This window comes from Choloepus didactylus, chromosome 8 (genome assembly GCF_015220235.1).
Source record: "Choloepus didactylus isolate mChoDid1 chromosome 8, mChoDid1.pri, whole genome shotgun sequence".
NCBI classification, from domain to species: domain Eukaryota; kingdom Metazoa; phylum Chordata; class Mammalia; order Pilosa; family Megalonychidae; genus Choloepus; species Choloepus didactylus.
The window spans coordinates 65,232,830-65,250,304 of NC_051314.1; the positions used below are offsets into that span (position 1 = coordinate 65,232,830).

Genomic DNA, 17,475 nt, shown 5'->3' on the forward strand with positions numbered 1-17,475 from the left:
TTTAAAGGCTTTTTTTAAAATTGTGGAATATAACATATTAGCATACAAGTGACAACTTTCCAAGTGCAATTTAACAAGTTGGAGAGCAAATTTCTAACAATGTTATGGGTTACAGTTCCACAGTTTGTTATTTCCTTATTGTGAAATACAGCATATATACAAAAAGGTGAAAACTTTCAAATTACAATTTAACAGGTAGCTATAGAACAAATTTCAAAGAATGCTATGGGTTGCAGTTGCACCATTTCAGTTCTTTCCTTCTAGCTATTCCAATTTCCTAGCAACTAAGAAAAAGAAAATTATATAGAGATTCAGTATTCATAATCTTTGTTAAATTCTATCTTGTCTGTTGCTACCCTTCCTCTATTTTAATCACTTTCCCAATCTTCAGGGATGTCTAGGCAGTAACCACCCTAACTTTGTTCATGTTGAAAAGGGGTACCGACATTATGGTAAAAAGGGACACTGCTGGTTGATGTTCTTGAAGAGGCTGTTACCTCCGGGTTTTGGCACTTAGCTGGCATAGGAGCTCTCTGGAGGATTTAAGTTTCTGAAGAATAAACTTAGTGAGTGAAACTTTCATGGAGTCTCAGATAAGGACCTGGGTATTCTTTAGAGTTTTTGGGACTACTGTTGACTTGGGCTTATCATACTATGGCCATTTGGGATATCTAGCTGGAGCTTGCAGAGTAGTAATCTCCATGATAGCCTCTCAGCTCTATTTGAAATCTCTTAGCCACTGAAACTTTATTTCATTGCCTTTCTTTTACCCCTTGTGGTCAAAAAGGCATTCTCAACCCCTCGATGCCAGGGTCAGGCTCATTTATGAAATCCATGTCCCACGTCACCAGGGAGACTCACTACCTGGGAGTTCCCGTCCCATGTCAGGGGGAGGGTGATGAATTTATTTGCAGACTTGGGCTTAGAGAGAGAAAGTCCACATTTGAGCAACAAAAGAGGTTCTCTGGAGGTGACTCCTAGGCATCATTATAATTATAAGGTGGGCTTAGCCTCCCCTTTACAACCATAAGTTTCACAAGAGCAAGCCTCAAGATCGAGGGCTTGACTTATAAAGTAGGCGGTTCCTAATTTCACATAGCATATGTTCTGTCCACGATAATAAATATCTCACATTATCATCACTTAGTTGTACAATCCTCATCACTCTCCATTTTAAACAATTCTCATCACCCAAATCACCCCATAGCTCTTTTCAGCCCTTAATTATTTGTCTCTAGTATTTGCGTGGTACTAGTAAGGTATTCCTATTTATCATAGTCCCTGGTATGCAATAGGTAGATTTTTCCCATATACTACTCTGTTGTCAACTCTCTGTACCAGTGTCAAACCTTAGAAGTATATCATGCAAGCACCTATCTATATTTGCAGTGCTGATCTGTGGGATACGTGCCTTTAAACAACCCATTTCAATCCCGTTCACCTTAAATGCAGCTCTGATGCTTATAATTCCATTAACAAGCAGTCATCACCCCTGTCCATTCCCATAGCTTTAAAGGCTTTTAAAGCCAGTGAATAGCATCATCACATCTGAGTTTTTGGAGTTACCATTTTAGGAGGCCAAACAGAGAATAGATCAGAGGGTATATGCCTGAAGGCTGTTAAATTTTCCAAAAGAGAGGTGATATCCTGAATAAATATACCACTAGTAGGGTTAAAGAGGAGAAGATGGGTATGAGAAATACTTAGGGGTTAAAGCCCATCATGATTTTGTGATTAAACCAGATTTTCCTTCCTCATGCAATAAAGCTGATGGAAAAAGGGGGAAGTATTTTATGGTAGAAATCAGAGACAAGAGGTCTTATTCTCCAAGGGTCATCTCTCTTTCTGCTATGCTTGGAGAAATTAATAAGATATTTGAGTTGAGGGAAGTTGAATAGATTATTAAGCCTCCCCTTTACTTAGCTCAGACAGCTAGAGCCAAAGCAGGCAGCCTGCAGGGGAGGCTCTCTGGAGAGAGCTAACTGGTAAAAGTAAGCTGCCCAAGACTAAAGCTGTACCTCTCTCAAGAGTCACAGCAATCTGGGGCTCAGCCAAACCCAGAGTCCACAAAGAACCCCAAGGACATCAAGGATGTGTGTGTGTGTGTGTGTGTGTGTGTGTAAGAGAGAGAGAGAGAGAGAGAATAGAGGAAAAACTGAAGTTTGACTTGAGCAAGCCACTTATGTTTTCTGAGATTCAGTTTCATCACGAAAATAAAATGGTTTATCTACATAAGTTTTAAAGTTATTCTTTAATTTAAGATGAATGACATTTTAAAACTGTATTTAGGGAGAATATCACCAAACTTAGCTATTGTAGGTGTTTATGTATTAAAAGTTAGTATAGAACAATGCCTTCAAACTTTTTTGGTCATGTAACCCCAAATAGAATCTTCAAATATTATGTGACCCTCATCCATATATATATGGATATATATATATATATATTTATTTTTTCTTAGCACCTAAAATTCTTTATCATAAGTTTAAATAGTTGGAAAGGATGTAATTTCCATCATGTTGTTTATTTTTTGTGTCTTTAAGTACTGTTTTCACTCAGACCTTGGAGCTACAGATTTACCTAATTTATTTTATGAAAAAATGTCGCTATATAATCTAATTTGCAAAGGCAGTTCTCACTGTTAAACTATCAGCTAAATAAAACTAACTTTGTATCAGAAGGAGCGCTTTTTAAATTCAAATAAATGTGTTAATACAGCCTTCTTACTTTTGAATTCTAATTCTAAGACAGATGATAGATGATGATGATCATGATGTTAATGGCGACGACAACAATGAGCGTGGGGAGGTACGGAAAGTGTTGGAGAACAGGGAGAGAGAGAATGAAAGAGAGCACAAAACATTACCATGAGATTTTCCTGAAGGAAGTAAGGTCCTCCCCACTTCAGTATTATTGACTGGAGGTCTCTCTGCTTTGCTGTTATGGGATTCTCCTTCAAGGAGCCCTGCATTCTCACGCTTCCTCGTTGTATGATGCCTCAGAGGTTTTATACTCCCAGGCAAGGCACTCTCTTCAGATCGGTGGTTGAGAAGTATACCTTTCTGAGGTAGATTAGGAAAAGGTTGATTACAGATGTGGAAGTGGGAACAAAGAACTGGCAGACTGCAGACATTCTCCAATGTCTCAATTTCATTAAAATGTATGTCTGGAAAGTTATTCCCTTAGAGATATCCCTGCCCAGAAAGCACTCATAAATTCTTCAGGTATCACTGAGGAATGAGTACCCCTGTTTTAAGAGCACTGGTCCAGTGTACCTACCGTCTTTGAAACTGATTGATTTCATTTTATATTAACTGATATATTTTATATTATTTATAAAATATATACTTTTATTTATTTTATATATGAGTTATTATAAAATATATCATTTTATATTTTATAATAACTGGTATATATATATTTTTAACTACAAAGTTCAGATTTTATAAGAACAGAGTCTACAGAGAGGCAAAGGACCTACTTTGTAATACTGAAAATATGACCAAAGCACCAGTGTTAATAGCCTAACAAAGTTTCATGTTTGGCTTAATCAAAATCAAAGTTAAGAAGAAATAGCCATGTCCTGATAATATTTTCAATAAACCTTTCATTCAGCAGTATCACATATTATAGTAGTTAAGGGGATTAATTTTGGAAACAGCTAGACCCAGGCCTTAAATCTACTCCCCTCTTTCAGGCTGTATGACTTTAGCCAAGGTCCTTAACCTCCCTTTGACCTTCAATTTCCTCACATGAAAATGGGAATTCTTTTTTCTCTCTACCTCACAGGGTTATAGTAAGAAATAAATAAGTACCATACTTGGCACATAGAAGATACTCAATAAGTGTCAGTAAGTAGTAGTTTTTATAACGATAATCATCATTGTGTTGTTATTAGGAAATATATATATATTGTCTTGGGCTATGTTCAGGCATTATGCCAGCTGCCATGGAAATGGAGACAAATAGACCATGGGCCCCACCCTCCAGGAGCTTACATTCCACTTAGCAAAAGAAATGCAAACACCTAACTATCAATTCTTTGACAGTGGCAAAATCAAAGACAGCCCAAACGAGTACTTAGCTCTAACTTGTGTGTCCAGGAAAGCATCTCTGCCCCATTCTGGGATTCAGTCTGAAGGAGCAGCAGCTACCCGGGGAAGCTCTTCTTGTGACAGTGGCACAGGGAAAAGAGGACAAGCCTCACCACACCAGTACATTTTCAGCCTTTGCACACATCTCTTAACATCCTCCTGACCAAAGCAAGTCACATGGCCAAGTCCAACAGAAAGAGATGGGAAAGTACACAAATCCTATTCTTATTTGAGGTATGGGGTAGGGAAACAGGGAAGGAGTATGAAATTTAGAAAACAATCTACCACGATAAAATAATGATAGACGTATATGCATATTCACATATAGAAAGAAGAGACAGCCATGCAACGAAAATTCTGAGGAGTCTTTCTGAGTTGTAAAATTGGTTTCTGCCTAACTCTTGTGTGTACTAGTGCTGATTCTTGGGTAAGCTGCTTAAATTGGACCATCACACATGTGAAGTAATGAGTAAAATTCATGTGGCAATATACAGAACGTCTGGTACTGATTGTGAAAACCCAGTAACCAAGAGCCAGCCATGCAAATAAAAATTAGAAAGACCAAATCTATTTCACCAATTATAGTAACTATTAATTATATTAAAATAGAGTCGATAGTCACACTTGTCTTTGTAAATGGTGGAGAGCAATGATGTGGATAATCTAAAACTGTAGATAATCTGAACAGTCTTTATATTAACTTTAGATTTGATTGTAAGATTTTGTGGTCAGCAGGATTTAACTCAAGCAAAATTAAAATTATGGTACTTATCATTCCCAGAATAGACACCCAGCCAGCAAGGACAGGTGGCCCAGAAATAAAATTTCGTTGCATATAATTGAAAGTTGATTTAATGATTAAATAAAGTGATGATTGTAAACCACTTTGCAAAGTTCCTGGCACATAGTAGATGCTCATAAATTGCTTTTCCCCGTCTCCTTTTCTTTCTTTCTTTTAAGAACAAAAAATCATTTTTTAAATCAGTTTCTTCAAATGGTTTGTGGGTCATGGAAATAAAAAAAACAGTTTATTTGAATTCATTTTTTTTCATTTAATTAAAACTGTACCTCAAAACTTACATACTATTTATACATATTGTTCCTGGTTGATTAGAATAAACTGAAATTCCCCTGATAGCAAGAATATGACATTTAATTAAATCAGCAGTATACCCAAACATTTGTTCAGCTGTAGGTTTATGTTGTTTTTAGTAGATCCAAGTTCTTATTGCACTGTATATCCCAGCTGGAGAGTGTGCAATTTTGTACATTTAAATGTGTACTTTTCATAATTACGTCCCCTCCTTTGAGTGTTCAGAATCTCAAATAATTAAAAATAATTGCAATTAATGCTTAATTAAAACCACTTGCTATTTCCACAAATGCCAAGAAAGTTCTTTTAAAAGATTCCTTTAAATTCTGTCTATGTTTTTCTTGTTTGTGATTTTATGTAATAATCCTTTCAGATCTAGTAACAATTAATGTAAAAAATGTGTTATTGACAATGAACATAGCATTAGAGAATTAGAGATCATTGTACAAGTTCAAACTAAGGATCTAAAACCATCAACTTAAACAATTTACAAGTTTTCCTGTCTCTCTGAATAAAAGTATGATTGTATTCATAAAGATAAAAGGCTAATATGTGGAAATTGTTTTAATTCTTTTTAAGGCAATAGTAGTGTACTATACAGCCAGGATTACTCACCAATTTTAAAAAACAGTCTTACAGAATATTTCAGTGACTTATACTTTTATATAATTTATACCCTCATTTATGTGTGTAATGTAACTAGAGAATGCAACTTGGCAATGCTATTTCATTTTGTGAAATGAGAGCAATAAGCAGGCAAATACAACATAAGCATGATGGTATCAAGTAAAATTAAGTAAATCTTTATTTTCTCAGTCAATAGTAATATTCCGGAAAGCACTTAGAATTGCTTTTGCCCTCTATGTTTATTTGGGTTGTTGATATATTTGTATAATAGCTATTTATCATGTCAGAAAATCTACTTGCATCAACCTAATCTATCGATGGCAATCTAAAAGTAATAGTTTTTTTTTTTTAACCTGGTGCCAGCTGCAAAAATAAAACTAAGTACATAAATTATTTTCTAAGTTTTACAAAAATCATATTGTTTTGCATATTACAAAGGAACAATAATTCTACTTATCATACAAATATTGTCCTTCTTCTTATGGAGAGTTTAAAGGATATAATTATTACTCTCTACCTAGAAACTGTCCACAAAGGAGGAAAGGAACAATTTATGATTTTGGTTCCACTTGGACCCACGTGATTCACTTATGCAAATGACTATTTTCTGGTAATTTATGTCATTACAATTATTTTTCTAAGATTTTCTTTAATAGGAAATTATTGGTTTTTATTACTCAGAATTATAATTATTTATAATAGGAATCTGGAGTATTTTATGCCACATCAAAAAAAATTGGAAATGTTAATATGGCTTAAGACTTGTATTTCCCTCTCTCTTTCTTGTATTCAGCTGTACAAGGATCAGGTGTCATTTTCCGAACGGTGGAGGTCACATTACATAAAGAAGGCAACACCTTTGGGTTTGTAATACGAGGTAGGTAATTGTTAGAAAATATGAACCATTCAGATGTTCTTAGAGAATTAGTCAATGAAATATTGGGAATGAACTAGGAAGTTGTTCTCAAAAAACTGAAGTTTCCAGTGTGTAAGTCACCTTGTAATATTTGCACTCCCTCTTCTTTAAAATAAATAAAACAATGAGTGGGAACCAAAGTAGAGTCCAAATGATCTAACTTTTCTTCTGGTTCATTAATACAGAACAAGAAGTCACTGTTTGTAAACCTTGTCAATTCAGTCACCCACTGATTTGTTACTTTTCAACATGCCTTTTGCCTTCCCTTTTATACTTTTCTATATCACTGAATCAAAAAGATTGAGGAATATGGCTTGATTTACTTTAATACACTAGGATCAAGCAACTTTGTTTAAATTATTTTCTTCTGAAATACATTTTGTTATTGTAGCTTTCTAAAAATGGATTTATGATAATCTAATCCCTTGGGAAGCTAAGTGCATCAGATATCCAGTTTGTTCATTAAATTTATCTCATTATCATTTTATTGTGGAATGATATTGATAAAAATATTTCAAACAACTCCAAATTGTCTATAAAACCATTAAGTCTGAGTTATAGTTCTGGCTTTTAATATTTTGTTTTTCTTGTTCGCAATTTCAGCCCTTAAATATTATGCCTACATTAAGAACTTGTAATTTCTAGTATGATAGTGGGGTTCAATAAGGAACTATGTGAGCCTCAGGAATTTTAGCATTTCACACTTCTTGATTTGTTGTTTTTACTTATAAATTTTGTACTTCATCAAAGTCAAAATTCTGTAAACATTATTAAGCTAAAAATTAAAATTAACTAAATATCTTAATAAATAATATATATATGTATCAAAGAATTAAAGAGACGGGTTCACTAGTATAGACTTGTCTTAAAAGACTGAGCTTTAAGCATAAGGTTCCATTCTGTGTCAATCATTTAGCAGATCAATGAATCAAATATTCATTAAGCACACATCAACATGTCAGCATTGGACTGAGTACTACAGAGTCATAAGACAAGACCCCTGTCTACAGGGAATACAGTCTAGTGAATTTACAACATACATTGATAAAGTGCCCGAGTGAGTGCTACAGAGAATGGGGACCTAGGAAGTCACTGAGAAGTTTTAGACCAGTATTTGCTACATTTCTGACCAAGGCTTATTTTTAGGTGGAACAACAGACCCAAGATCACATTTGTCCTTCCTATTCCCAAATTTCTGTTTAAAAAAAAAAACAAGGTGAATAGAATGGAAAGTTACTGTAGAAGTTACTTGGGGTTGATGGGTGATATATACAAATCCATTTTTGCACTATAGGTATGAAAGAGAGGCACACTTGAATCGCATGCATGCAAGCCTATAATTGTTGAAAAACTGTAGTAAAAAATACTGCTGATTTAAGCTAATCAATAACAAATCAAATTGCTAATGAAAGAGCTAAACTAACAGTAATTTTTCATTAAGGAATAAAAAAGAATAGAAGCAATTGCAGTCCACAACCACCTCAAGACAATTGATGCTAACAAAATGCCTTTACCATAATTTTCAGAAATTTCAAACATCTGTGTGTGTGTGTGTGCTTGCATAGTAAGAGTTTTGTAATAAGGGCCTAGAGTGCTGCTTGATACACAGTAGGCACTCAATAAATGAATGAATGAATGATTGAGTGTTGCTCAGTCTTGTGTGGACATCAGACTTCTTAGTGTTATACTGATTTAAAAACCTTAGTAACAATGAACTAAGTTTTGTTTATGAGTACCACATTTTTGTAGGCTTTAATAACTACCTTAGTATATTGATTGTACAAAAAAATAAGGTTGTGGAATTTTGCATAAATTGTCAGTGAGAACTAAATAAAGGACTTAAATTTTTATATCAATCTGGGGCCTGTCTGGGGAGTCTTCCCGCCTCAAAAGGTAGCCCCACCCATCCTTTAATAATCACTGGTTAATTACAAAAAAAGTTGCAGAAAGAGAAAGCATCATGGGTGTATATTATCATGGCGGAGAAGACTTTATGCACAGGTGGAATTTGAACTGAATTTAGATCGACGGAGAACACTAGAACAATCAGGAAAGAGAGGAAGATATTCCAGACCAAACATAGCCATTTAGGTACTGGATATTTTCCTATTAACCAACTAGAATGGGACTTTGAAGTTGATGAATGCAAATTACATTTCTAATGCTATAAGTCAAAGATTCTAAACCTTGACTCCCCAAACAATAGAACAGTGTATCCACAGAATGCAAAAATGGTGTTCTGGTCTAAACTTTGCATAGTTAAATTGCAGCTAATTCCCTTGCTACCAAGCTAAAGGGAAATGGTTTGGGCTAATAGGAAAATCACTCGAAGTTGCTTTTCATTTTGGTCAGGGAAACTTTCTCTTTCTAGGCATCCTTAACTGAAAAAATTGTAGGTAGGTCTACTCATTTAATATATGCTGCCAGATCTTCAAATTTGGTCTGCATTATTGATAGTTTATAAAAGCCTCTGGGTGATGCTTGTGTGCAGCTAGGATTGAGAACACGTCTGGTCTCTGGGTGATCTCTGTTTTCCTTTGTAGCTCTGAACTTCTATGACGTAAGTAAATTATTGAGTAAACTTGATTTGTTATTTCAAATAATGATAAAAATGCCAGGTATCAAGAAATTTGGAACTATCCAGACTTCAATATGCATTCATTGTTATGTATTTAAATTTAGACTTCCAGATCAAAATTATGGAAAGATCTGTTGCTCTCATCAGCCCCCAATCCTTTGCTGTATCAAAACCCCTCCGGGGAAAGCACACCCAACTTTTCGTGATCACCTTGCAAAAGTATTTGTACTTATTAGTAGTATTTATGTAAGTGTAGGTAAGCATTTGCTATAACTTATTGTCATGATTTTAATGTCAGATTTTTTATGGAAAAGTGTTGAATGTCCAAGTTTAGGTGAAGATGAATATTTAAAGAAGTCATCAAACTGAAAGAATAAAATCCTGAAATAGAGCTTTGACCAATCAGCTGAACTTAATAATTATTATTACTTGTAATAGAAATTAGCATAAAGGAAGTATTTGCCTTCATCTGGAAAAGTGAATGTCTTTTAACTTGTCTTTTATGCTAGACTTTAAGTAGACTGCTCTACCTGCACCAAGTTTAGGAAATGTCAGTCTGTTCAACAAGGCAAATGTTAAGGAAGTAATAATTTACAATAGCATTCACATTTATGAGATTCTGGCAAACTGGAAACCACCCCTATGGGCATCCAGGATGGTGATAGATGAGGATATCAGGTCCCATGAAGAATAGATAGGGAAAGTGGAAATGTTCAGCCTGCCCAAGATGAGATTTAGTAGGCATAGATGCTAAAGAGGCAAGATGACTCTTTTCAGCTTTCAGAAAAACTTTCTTATAGAAGAGACCACAAATTGTTGTTTTAGTGCTCTAGATAACAGAACTAGGGCCGGTGGATAAAAATTTCAGAAAGGTAGATACCAGTTGAATATTAGGAAGACTTTTCTAAGGGAAATTAGGAAGACTTTTCTAAGGGAATTGGCTGCCTCAAATCTACTAAGTAGGCCAGCACTGGTGGTTCTCAAGCAGAGGTTAGGGGCGCACAAGAAATTGTACAAAGGAGACTGGATTAAAAAGAGAATTTATAATAAATTACCTTCCATCTCGAAGCTTCTATGTTTCTAAGAATTCTTGTAGAGAAATTTTCCCTATAAAAATGAACTCCCCACTCAAGCTTCGCACAGTCGGCCAAATTTGCCCACAATTTTTTGGACACTTTTAATACGTGCCACTTCAGGCAATTGAATTCCTTCCTTCCTTCCTTTCCACCTGTCTGGCTTCCTCCCTCCCACCCCCCTCTTCCCTTTATACTTGACTTTTTTTTTCTTTTACTTAGTGTTTGCTTCCTTTGTGTCAAGTTGTAGACCTGATCCACCTGCATTATATCCCAGCTTTACCATTACCAGGTATACACTCCTATACATTTCTTCTAGTTGGTAGCTGTTCTACTTAGGCCAGTTCTGTTAGTAACTAGTTGATAGTCTTGGCATATCAGTTGTTAAATATTTTATATGTCACTCCTCATTATGGCCTTATATTTATTGAGGTGAAGAAATGATGACTTCAAAAAATACTCATGAAATGAATAAAACCTTTAAGGCTATTATATGCCAGGATAAAAATGCTACATGTTTTTCTCAAAACATCAACAAATGTACTTCAGTTTCTCGGCTGGCATTTTGTAAGTGAATTTACTAAATGGCAACAATGAAAGCATTTTAGAGCCTTATTCCTTTTCTTTGCTAGGGGGAGCACATGATGATAGAAATAAATCTCGTCCAGTTGTGATAACATGTGTTCGTCCCGGAGGGCCTGCTGACAGGTAAACTTCATCTTTCCATGTCACTATCTAAATAGATTATATTAAGCTGGGGACTTGGGCAAAGAAGTTGATGAGTTAGAAATGTCATAGTAAAAGATAGATGTTAATGAAAATATGCTAGAATGTGAAAATTGAAAGAGTTTAGGCTGTGGAGTCTTTTTTGACTCCAGATTCTACCACTTACTAACCTCTGTTTTTATCAAGTGACTTAACATTTCTGAGCTCAGTTTCCTCCACTGAAAAAATGTAGATACTAACACCTACCTTGCAGGGTTCTCCAGTTTAATCAAAGATTGGCGTATATGGTGCCTCGTGGAGGGGCCTGCCCAACCCGAGGCATTTAGTAAAAGGCAGGTGGCTCTTTTAAGGCCAGCACTTGAAATGCATTGTCTCCAATTGCTCATCTCCCATTCGGGACAAATAGGTTGCAGTCTTCTGATTCTTACTATTATCATTATTATTATTACCTGTTGATGATGATTCTGTATGTCAAAATGAAAGTGACTTTTGGTAAAGTGGAAGGAGTACTGTCAGTTTCAAGAGCTTTCTCTTTATTGGATTACTTGCCTTTGCCTTGCTAATTTGAATATCTGAAAAGACATCTCCTTCACCTTGCATATCGTAGACCTTGGGGTCCCAAGTAAACTCACAACTTAGGTGTCCCAAAAGTTACTTATCTTTGTATTAGTTTCCTACAGCAAAGTCAACTCCAAAATGATGGGTGAACACAACTCCTCCTTCTCAAGGGGTTGAAGGAAAATACAGATTGCCCCCTGTCTCTGCACCATGTTTCAGACCAGGAAAAAATGTAAACCTTTTTTTAAGCAGTATAAATAAAAATAATAAATATCATTTAAAGAGCACTTACTATGTGCCAGAAACTGTGCTAAGTGTTTCATAGACATTATTTTATCCTTACTACCACCCTCGAAATGAAGTATTTTTACCCACCTTTACAGAAGAAAAAATTGAAGCCCAGTACAGTTAAATGACTTGCAGCTAGTAAGCGAAGAATCAAGAAAAGAAATCAGGTTTATTTTCCTTCAAAGTCCATACTGTTCATACCTCACTTTTTAAAAACATGATGTTTAAAATAAAATAAGAAAATATGATGGTACTGGTTTCTTGCCTGTGTTAAAGCATATCTACCCTAGCAGAAGATAAAACAAAGTCAAAAGTGCCAGAGAAATTGTGCTTTTTTTCCCTTCTCATGCTTCTCTTGTGAATTATTCTGCCTGAAGCAAATGAGACTATTTCCATTTCTCATTAACATTTAGAATTACGGTTGACAGAAATGTAAGAAACAGGCTACTAGTTTATGAGCAACTTATTACCAAATTAATTTAGGTCTAAAAGAAATCAAATAAATTCAGATAAAAATTTAGAAGAAAGCTACTTTGAGAATTATCTAGACAAAAGTGATTTAATATTAATAGATCATTTTTATTCTTTCCAAGTCCTAAATTTGCAACTCTCCCATTAGATTTCTCATCTCCTTGACCCTCCCTGCGGCAGGTAAGTGTATTTGTAGGGGTCCCTAGAGGTTACCTTAATGGTGTCACCAATGTCCTGAGGCATCTTCTCCCAAAGCTTGAGTGTTTGTGGTCACAGCAGGGAGAAGAGTATTTGCCTGCCTCTTCCAGGGAATCTGAGACTGAATCAGTTTAATGACTGCCAAATGGCCTTATAAATCAGTAGGAAAATTTACAAATGAGGGAAGATTTTCCCCAGCACTCCCTGTCCTGCTTGGGTTCACTAGAAATAAACTGAATGAAATCAGCAGGTTTTTCTGCTCACCTGGATTGGCAAAATAGGTGAATGCTATTTCCTGGGCTCTAATAAATCAATTTTGGACATTCAGGCAAAAACCTTGAGAAAGGGAAAACGTGTCTTTATTATTACCTTTATACCCCTAGAATTAACTGTGGGTAACTCAGTTATTTGCTAATGTGTAGTTATTTTCTCATTACTGATTTTTACATAACAGCAAGTTTCTGTTTAGGGTTAACTCTTAACTCTCTTCCAGTCACCCTTGAAGCTTAAAAGGAAATTGCAAATGGGATGGAAGGCAGAACATCTGTGAAAGAGCTAATCTGCTGACTATTAATGCTAAGCCCCATTGTACTAAATTAATAAAGGCTGTTCCTTTATTCTCCCTTCAGAGAGGGCACAATCAAACCTGGCGATAGGCTGCTCAGTGTGGATGGAATTCGGCTTCTTGGAACCACGCATGCTGAAGCCATGAGTATTCTTAAACAATGTGGGCAAGAAGCAACGCTGCTGGTAGAATACGATGTCTCAGTAATGGGTATGTGGGAGTCCTGACGCATGAGCCCTAAACTCTAGAGTATGTCGCTGTCCATCCCTGATAAGCTACTTTGGATTATGTATGAACTGATATGCCCTCCTGTAGCAGACAGTCCCATCGGTACTATATCATTACTCTGTTTGGGTTCAAGAAGAGGTGAGTGGTACTTTTCAGTAATTTAGAGTTCTCGTGCCGACAGGTTTGGTAATAAGGTTTCATTCTGTCAGAGTACTTCACTTAGCAATCAGCTCTTACATACGGATTGACCTTTGGCAGTAAAGTATTTCTACCCTCCAAATCACAAAAATAGTATTATTAACTTAGGAGCTTGTACTTTTTATTTTACTACATGGAGACTGGGAACAGTGGGGGATTCCTTTCCTTCTCATAACTTCACAATCTGAAGCCAGTGAACCAGAATTAATGGAAATGACCATTCATTTTATCATCAGAGTTAGGGACAAGAGAAGAAAAGGGGACATTTGGTAACATTGATTAAAATGAGAAGTTGAGCACATTATTCTTTCTTTAAATAATGACTCCATGAGAAAGTAGCTCTGTTTCTACCCTCACACCTATAGTAAAACCAGAAGGATGGTCTCCTGAGGCTTTTAAATGTTGAGAGAGACAATATTTTGTGTAATGTTGACAAAGGCAGAAAAATTATGCTAGAATGAATTGGAACCTAAATTAAAACTTAAATCTTATGTTGGAAGTACTCCTTAAAATTATCAAACTTGATTATGTGACCTAACTTTAACAGCACATTTTATGCCGCTGAAATGTAGCAGAGAAAAAAGAGATTTATTATGTGACTGCAAACTCCTTTATTTCCCAGTCTGCATGATTCATGCAGAATGGTGTTGTTTGGGAGTACTCCTAGTCTGTCTGCTGGACTAAAATGTCGTAAAGAAGGATGAGGTTTCCTAAGGGGCTTAAAGTATGAAATTTGTTCTCAGAAGAATAAATGGTAGAGATCTTGACAGGTAAAGCTCAAGAATGAATATCTCTTCTTCCCTCTCTCCCTTACATCCCTCCCTCCTTTTTCCTCTCCCCTTTCTTTTTCTCTCCCTCCCTCCTTTCTTTCTTTTGTTACTTGGTTTTTTAATTAGATTTAATTAGGTTTTGAATTAGATTTTGAGTTAGATTATGTGGGTTCTGTTTTCAACTCTACTGATTACTAGCTATTGATTTGGACTGTGTTACTTAATTTTTCTGGGCCTAAGTTTCCTCATTTGTCAAATGAGGATTACCAGTGCCTATTTTAAAAGGCAATTATGAAGAGAAGATTGTACAAGTAGAGTGCCTCATACATTTTAAATGATTATACAAATGGGTTAACATTAAAAAATAAAACAGGTATCTGGTATATTTAACTTACTCATTCAGTCTACAATTATTTATTGAGCTAAGGGAAGGTGCCAGGGATACAGAGATAAAGAAAACATCTGATCCCTGCCCTCATAAAGCTTGCGATCCAGTGGGGGAGACAGACAGTAAACAAGGAGGATCACCAAACGCAAACATACACAAGTGTGATCATTACCATGAAGGGCACAAGCAGGGTTCTGTGATGGGGAATAAGGGAAGGTGAGGGTTGGTGAGTGGGGAAACTGCTTTTAAAAAGATGGTCAGTAAATAAGTAACAGTTAGGCCACCAGCTCCCAGACTGAAAACGATGATAGTCTATAGGGGCCTGGGCAGCCCCCCACATTTCAGCATTGTCAGGGTCAAGGAGATGGGGTGTCTTACCTGTCTGCCTTCTCCTCAACTCATACTCATTTTCTGAATAAAGCCTGACAGTTCTCACACCCCAGAGTTCCTGATCAACCCCCTAGCGTAGGGGAAAGCAAGCCATCAGGAAAGAAACTCATTAGAGTTCCCAAGGTTGCTGGATATATGATCAGTGTAAAAAAATCAGTTGCCGTTCTTTATACCAGCCTCAAACAGAAAGTTAAATTTCTAAGATGCCATTGATAATAGCAATGAAACCATAAGGAATAAATCTAACGATAGTTGTTTGAGTCCATTATACCTATACCTGTACATATACATGTACATGTGCACATTATATACATATCAAAAAGAATACCTAAATAAATGAAGAGCTATATATAATGTTCTTGGATAGGAAGACAGTATCTAAAAGATGTCATTTCTCTTTAATTCATCCATAGATTCGTTTCCATTCAAAATCTCAAAAAGTTCTTTAGTGGGAGCTTGATAACCTTTTTCTAAAATGTGTATGGACTAAGAAGAGGATAGGGGAAGAAGAGTCAATATGTGTTTGACTCAACAAGAAGGTACAGAGGTCTGTTCTACCCAGTATCAAGACATTCTAAAACTGCACCATCAAGTCAGTTTAGTATTAATATAGGAGTAATAAAGAGACCATGGAATGGAAGAGAATGACTAGAAACAGACCACTGTAGCTCTGGAACCAGAAGTATCATTATGCATAAGTGTGGAAGGGTTGCACTGGTCAGTAAATGATGCTTGGAAAATTATCCACATGGGAAAAAGTAAAATTTAATTCCTACTTCATATCACATCCAAAAACAAATTCTGTAATTATTTAACCATTTCCCAATAGACTTCTATTATTGATAATAAATAAATATTCTTTCATCCAAATCTTTATCTGTATTTCTGATTTCATTAAGACAAAGGATGTATTTATTTTAAAAATATTTGTTACACACCATATTTCCAAATTGTCCTCTATAAAGGTTGCACCATTTCATATTACCACAAGCAATGTTTCAAGTGTATCCATTTCACTAGAGCATCTCAACATTGGGTATTGTCATTGTTAATCTTTCTGATTTATGAGGTGAAATTATAATTATATTTTAATTTACTTTTACTTATACTAGTGAGGTTGACTTTTTTGCATGTGAATGTTAACCATTTGCATTTTCTATTCCTGTTTTTCGTCTTCTATTCATTTTTCTCTTGGGAGGGGCTTGGTTTTTGAGTAATTGGTTTGTACAACTATTTACATATTTAGAACATTAGTCCTTTTCAGTTTCTTGTAAAAGCATTTCTCTGTATGCTTGTAATGTCTTTCTTGCTTTTTCCCATTGCTATTTCCCTAATTTGTGTTAAGATGGGATTAGGTATAGACAAGATCAAATAACTGTAAGTGACAAGTTGAGAAAAGAGAAGTAAAAATGGTGCCTCAGAAAATCAGAATATAGGAAACTTTTAGTTAGAATTATTCTCCACCAAATAATAACTAAGCTTTCCTTTTATTAAAAAAAAAAAATTTCCCCTTTTATTGTAACACTTGAGTATTTCTTCCTCAAGAGGAGTGAAATGGGCTCTTCATACAACACAGCCTGCTAGTTACCCTGAAAGTCCCAATTAACATTTCTTTCAAACTCTTTGGAAATTAAGTTCTCATTTAAAATAGCTTATCCATTCTCATTTTTTATGTATGAAAAAGGCTCACAATTGTAAAATTAATATTTGATCCCCAAAAAATAAGTTTTACAAAATTTCTTCATTTTTTAAATGGGATCTGAACAAAAGAGGATTTTTTAAAATGGGAAAATATTCAGTAAGACAGAATCTAGATACCAAGGACACTGATGCTTTATTAGCTGAATATGAGTGAAATATCTATTTTATATCTCCTAAATCTAGGTTAAGTGCTGGTCTAAAGATTATTAATTGTCTTTATGTCTAACATATTTATAGAAGCCTAATGAAGAATTTATTGAAATAGGCAATTAAATTGTGTGGATTCTGTTTTGTACCTTTCACCAATCTCCCTTGATGTTATACTTAATATTTCACTTTTTGTATCTTTTCCTTCTATAAAATAAGAATAATGATATTTACCCTATCCAGCTCATTAGGATGTGAAAATCCTCAATAATTAAACATTTAAAACAAAAAGCTGTTTACCTTTAAAGGTAGCCAGAAGATATTTAGAAGTACAAAAGAAATAAACACATGAAAGAATATATAAAACTCAAAAGATTTTTATGGACTTCCATTCAGACACTCTTCCAAAACACTTAGATGAAGCTACCTAGGTGCAAAAATTTCAACAGGAAACTTATGATCTTAA

The 17,475-nt window shown here is 35.2% G+C and overlaps 1 protein-coding gene across 5 annotated transcripts in view; it reads left to right on the forward strand.

The window, feature by feature from the left end:
- The window catches only part of GRIP1 (glutamate receptor interacting protein 1), a 447,814-nt gene that overhangs the window by 292,920 nt on the left and 137,419 nt on the right, over window positions 1–17,475 (forward strand). For all 5 annotated transcript variants that reach the window (XM_037845410.1, XM_037845411.1, XM_037845413.1 and 2 more), the window contains exons 5-7: window positions 6,608–6,691; window positions 11,014–11,089; window positions 13,252–13,397. In XM_037845410.1, coding sequence (XP_037701338.1) covers window positions 6,608–6,691; window positions 11,014–11,089; window positions 13,252–13,397 — 306 coding nt within the window. The remainder of the gene's footprint in view (window positions 1–6,607; window positions 6,692–11,013; window positions 11,090–13,251; window positions 13,398–17,475) is intronic.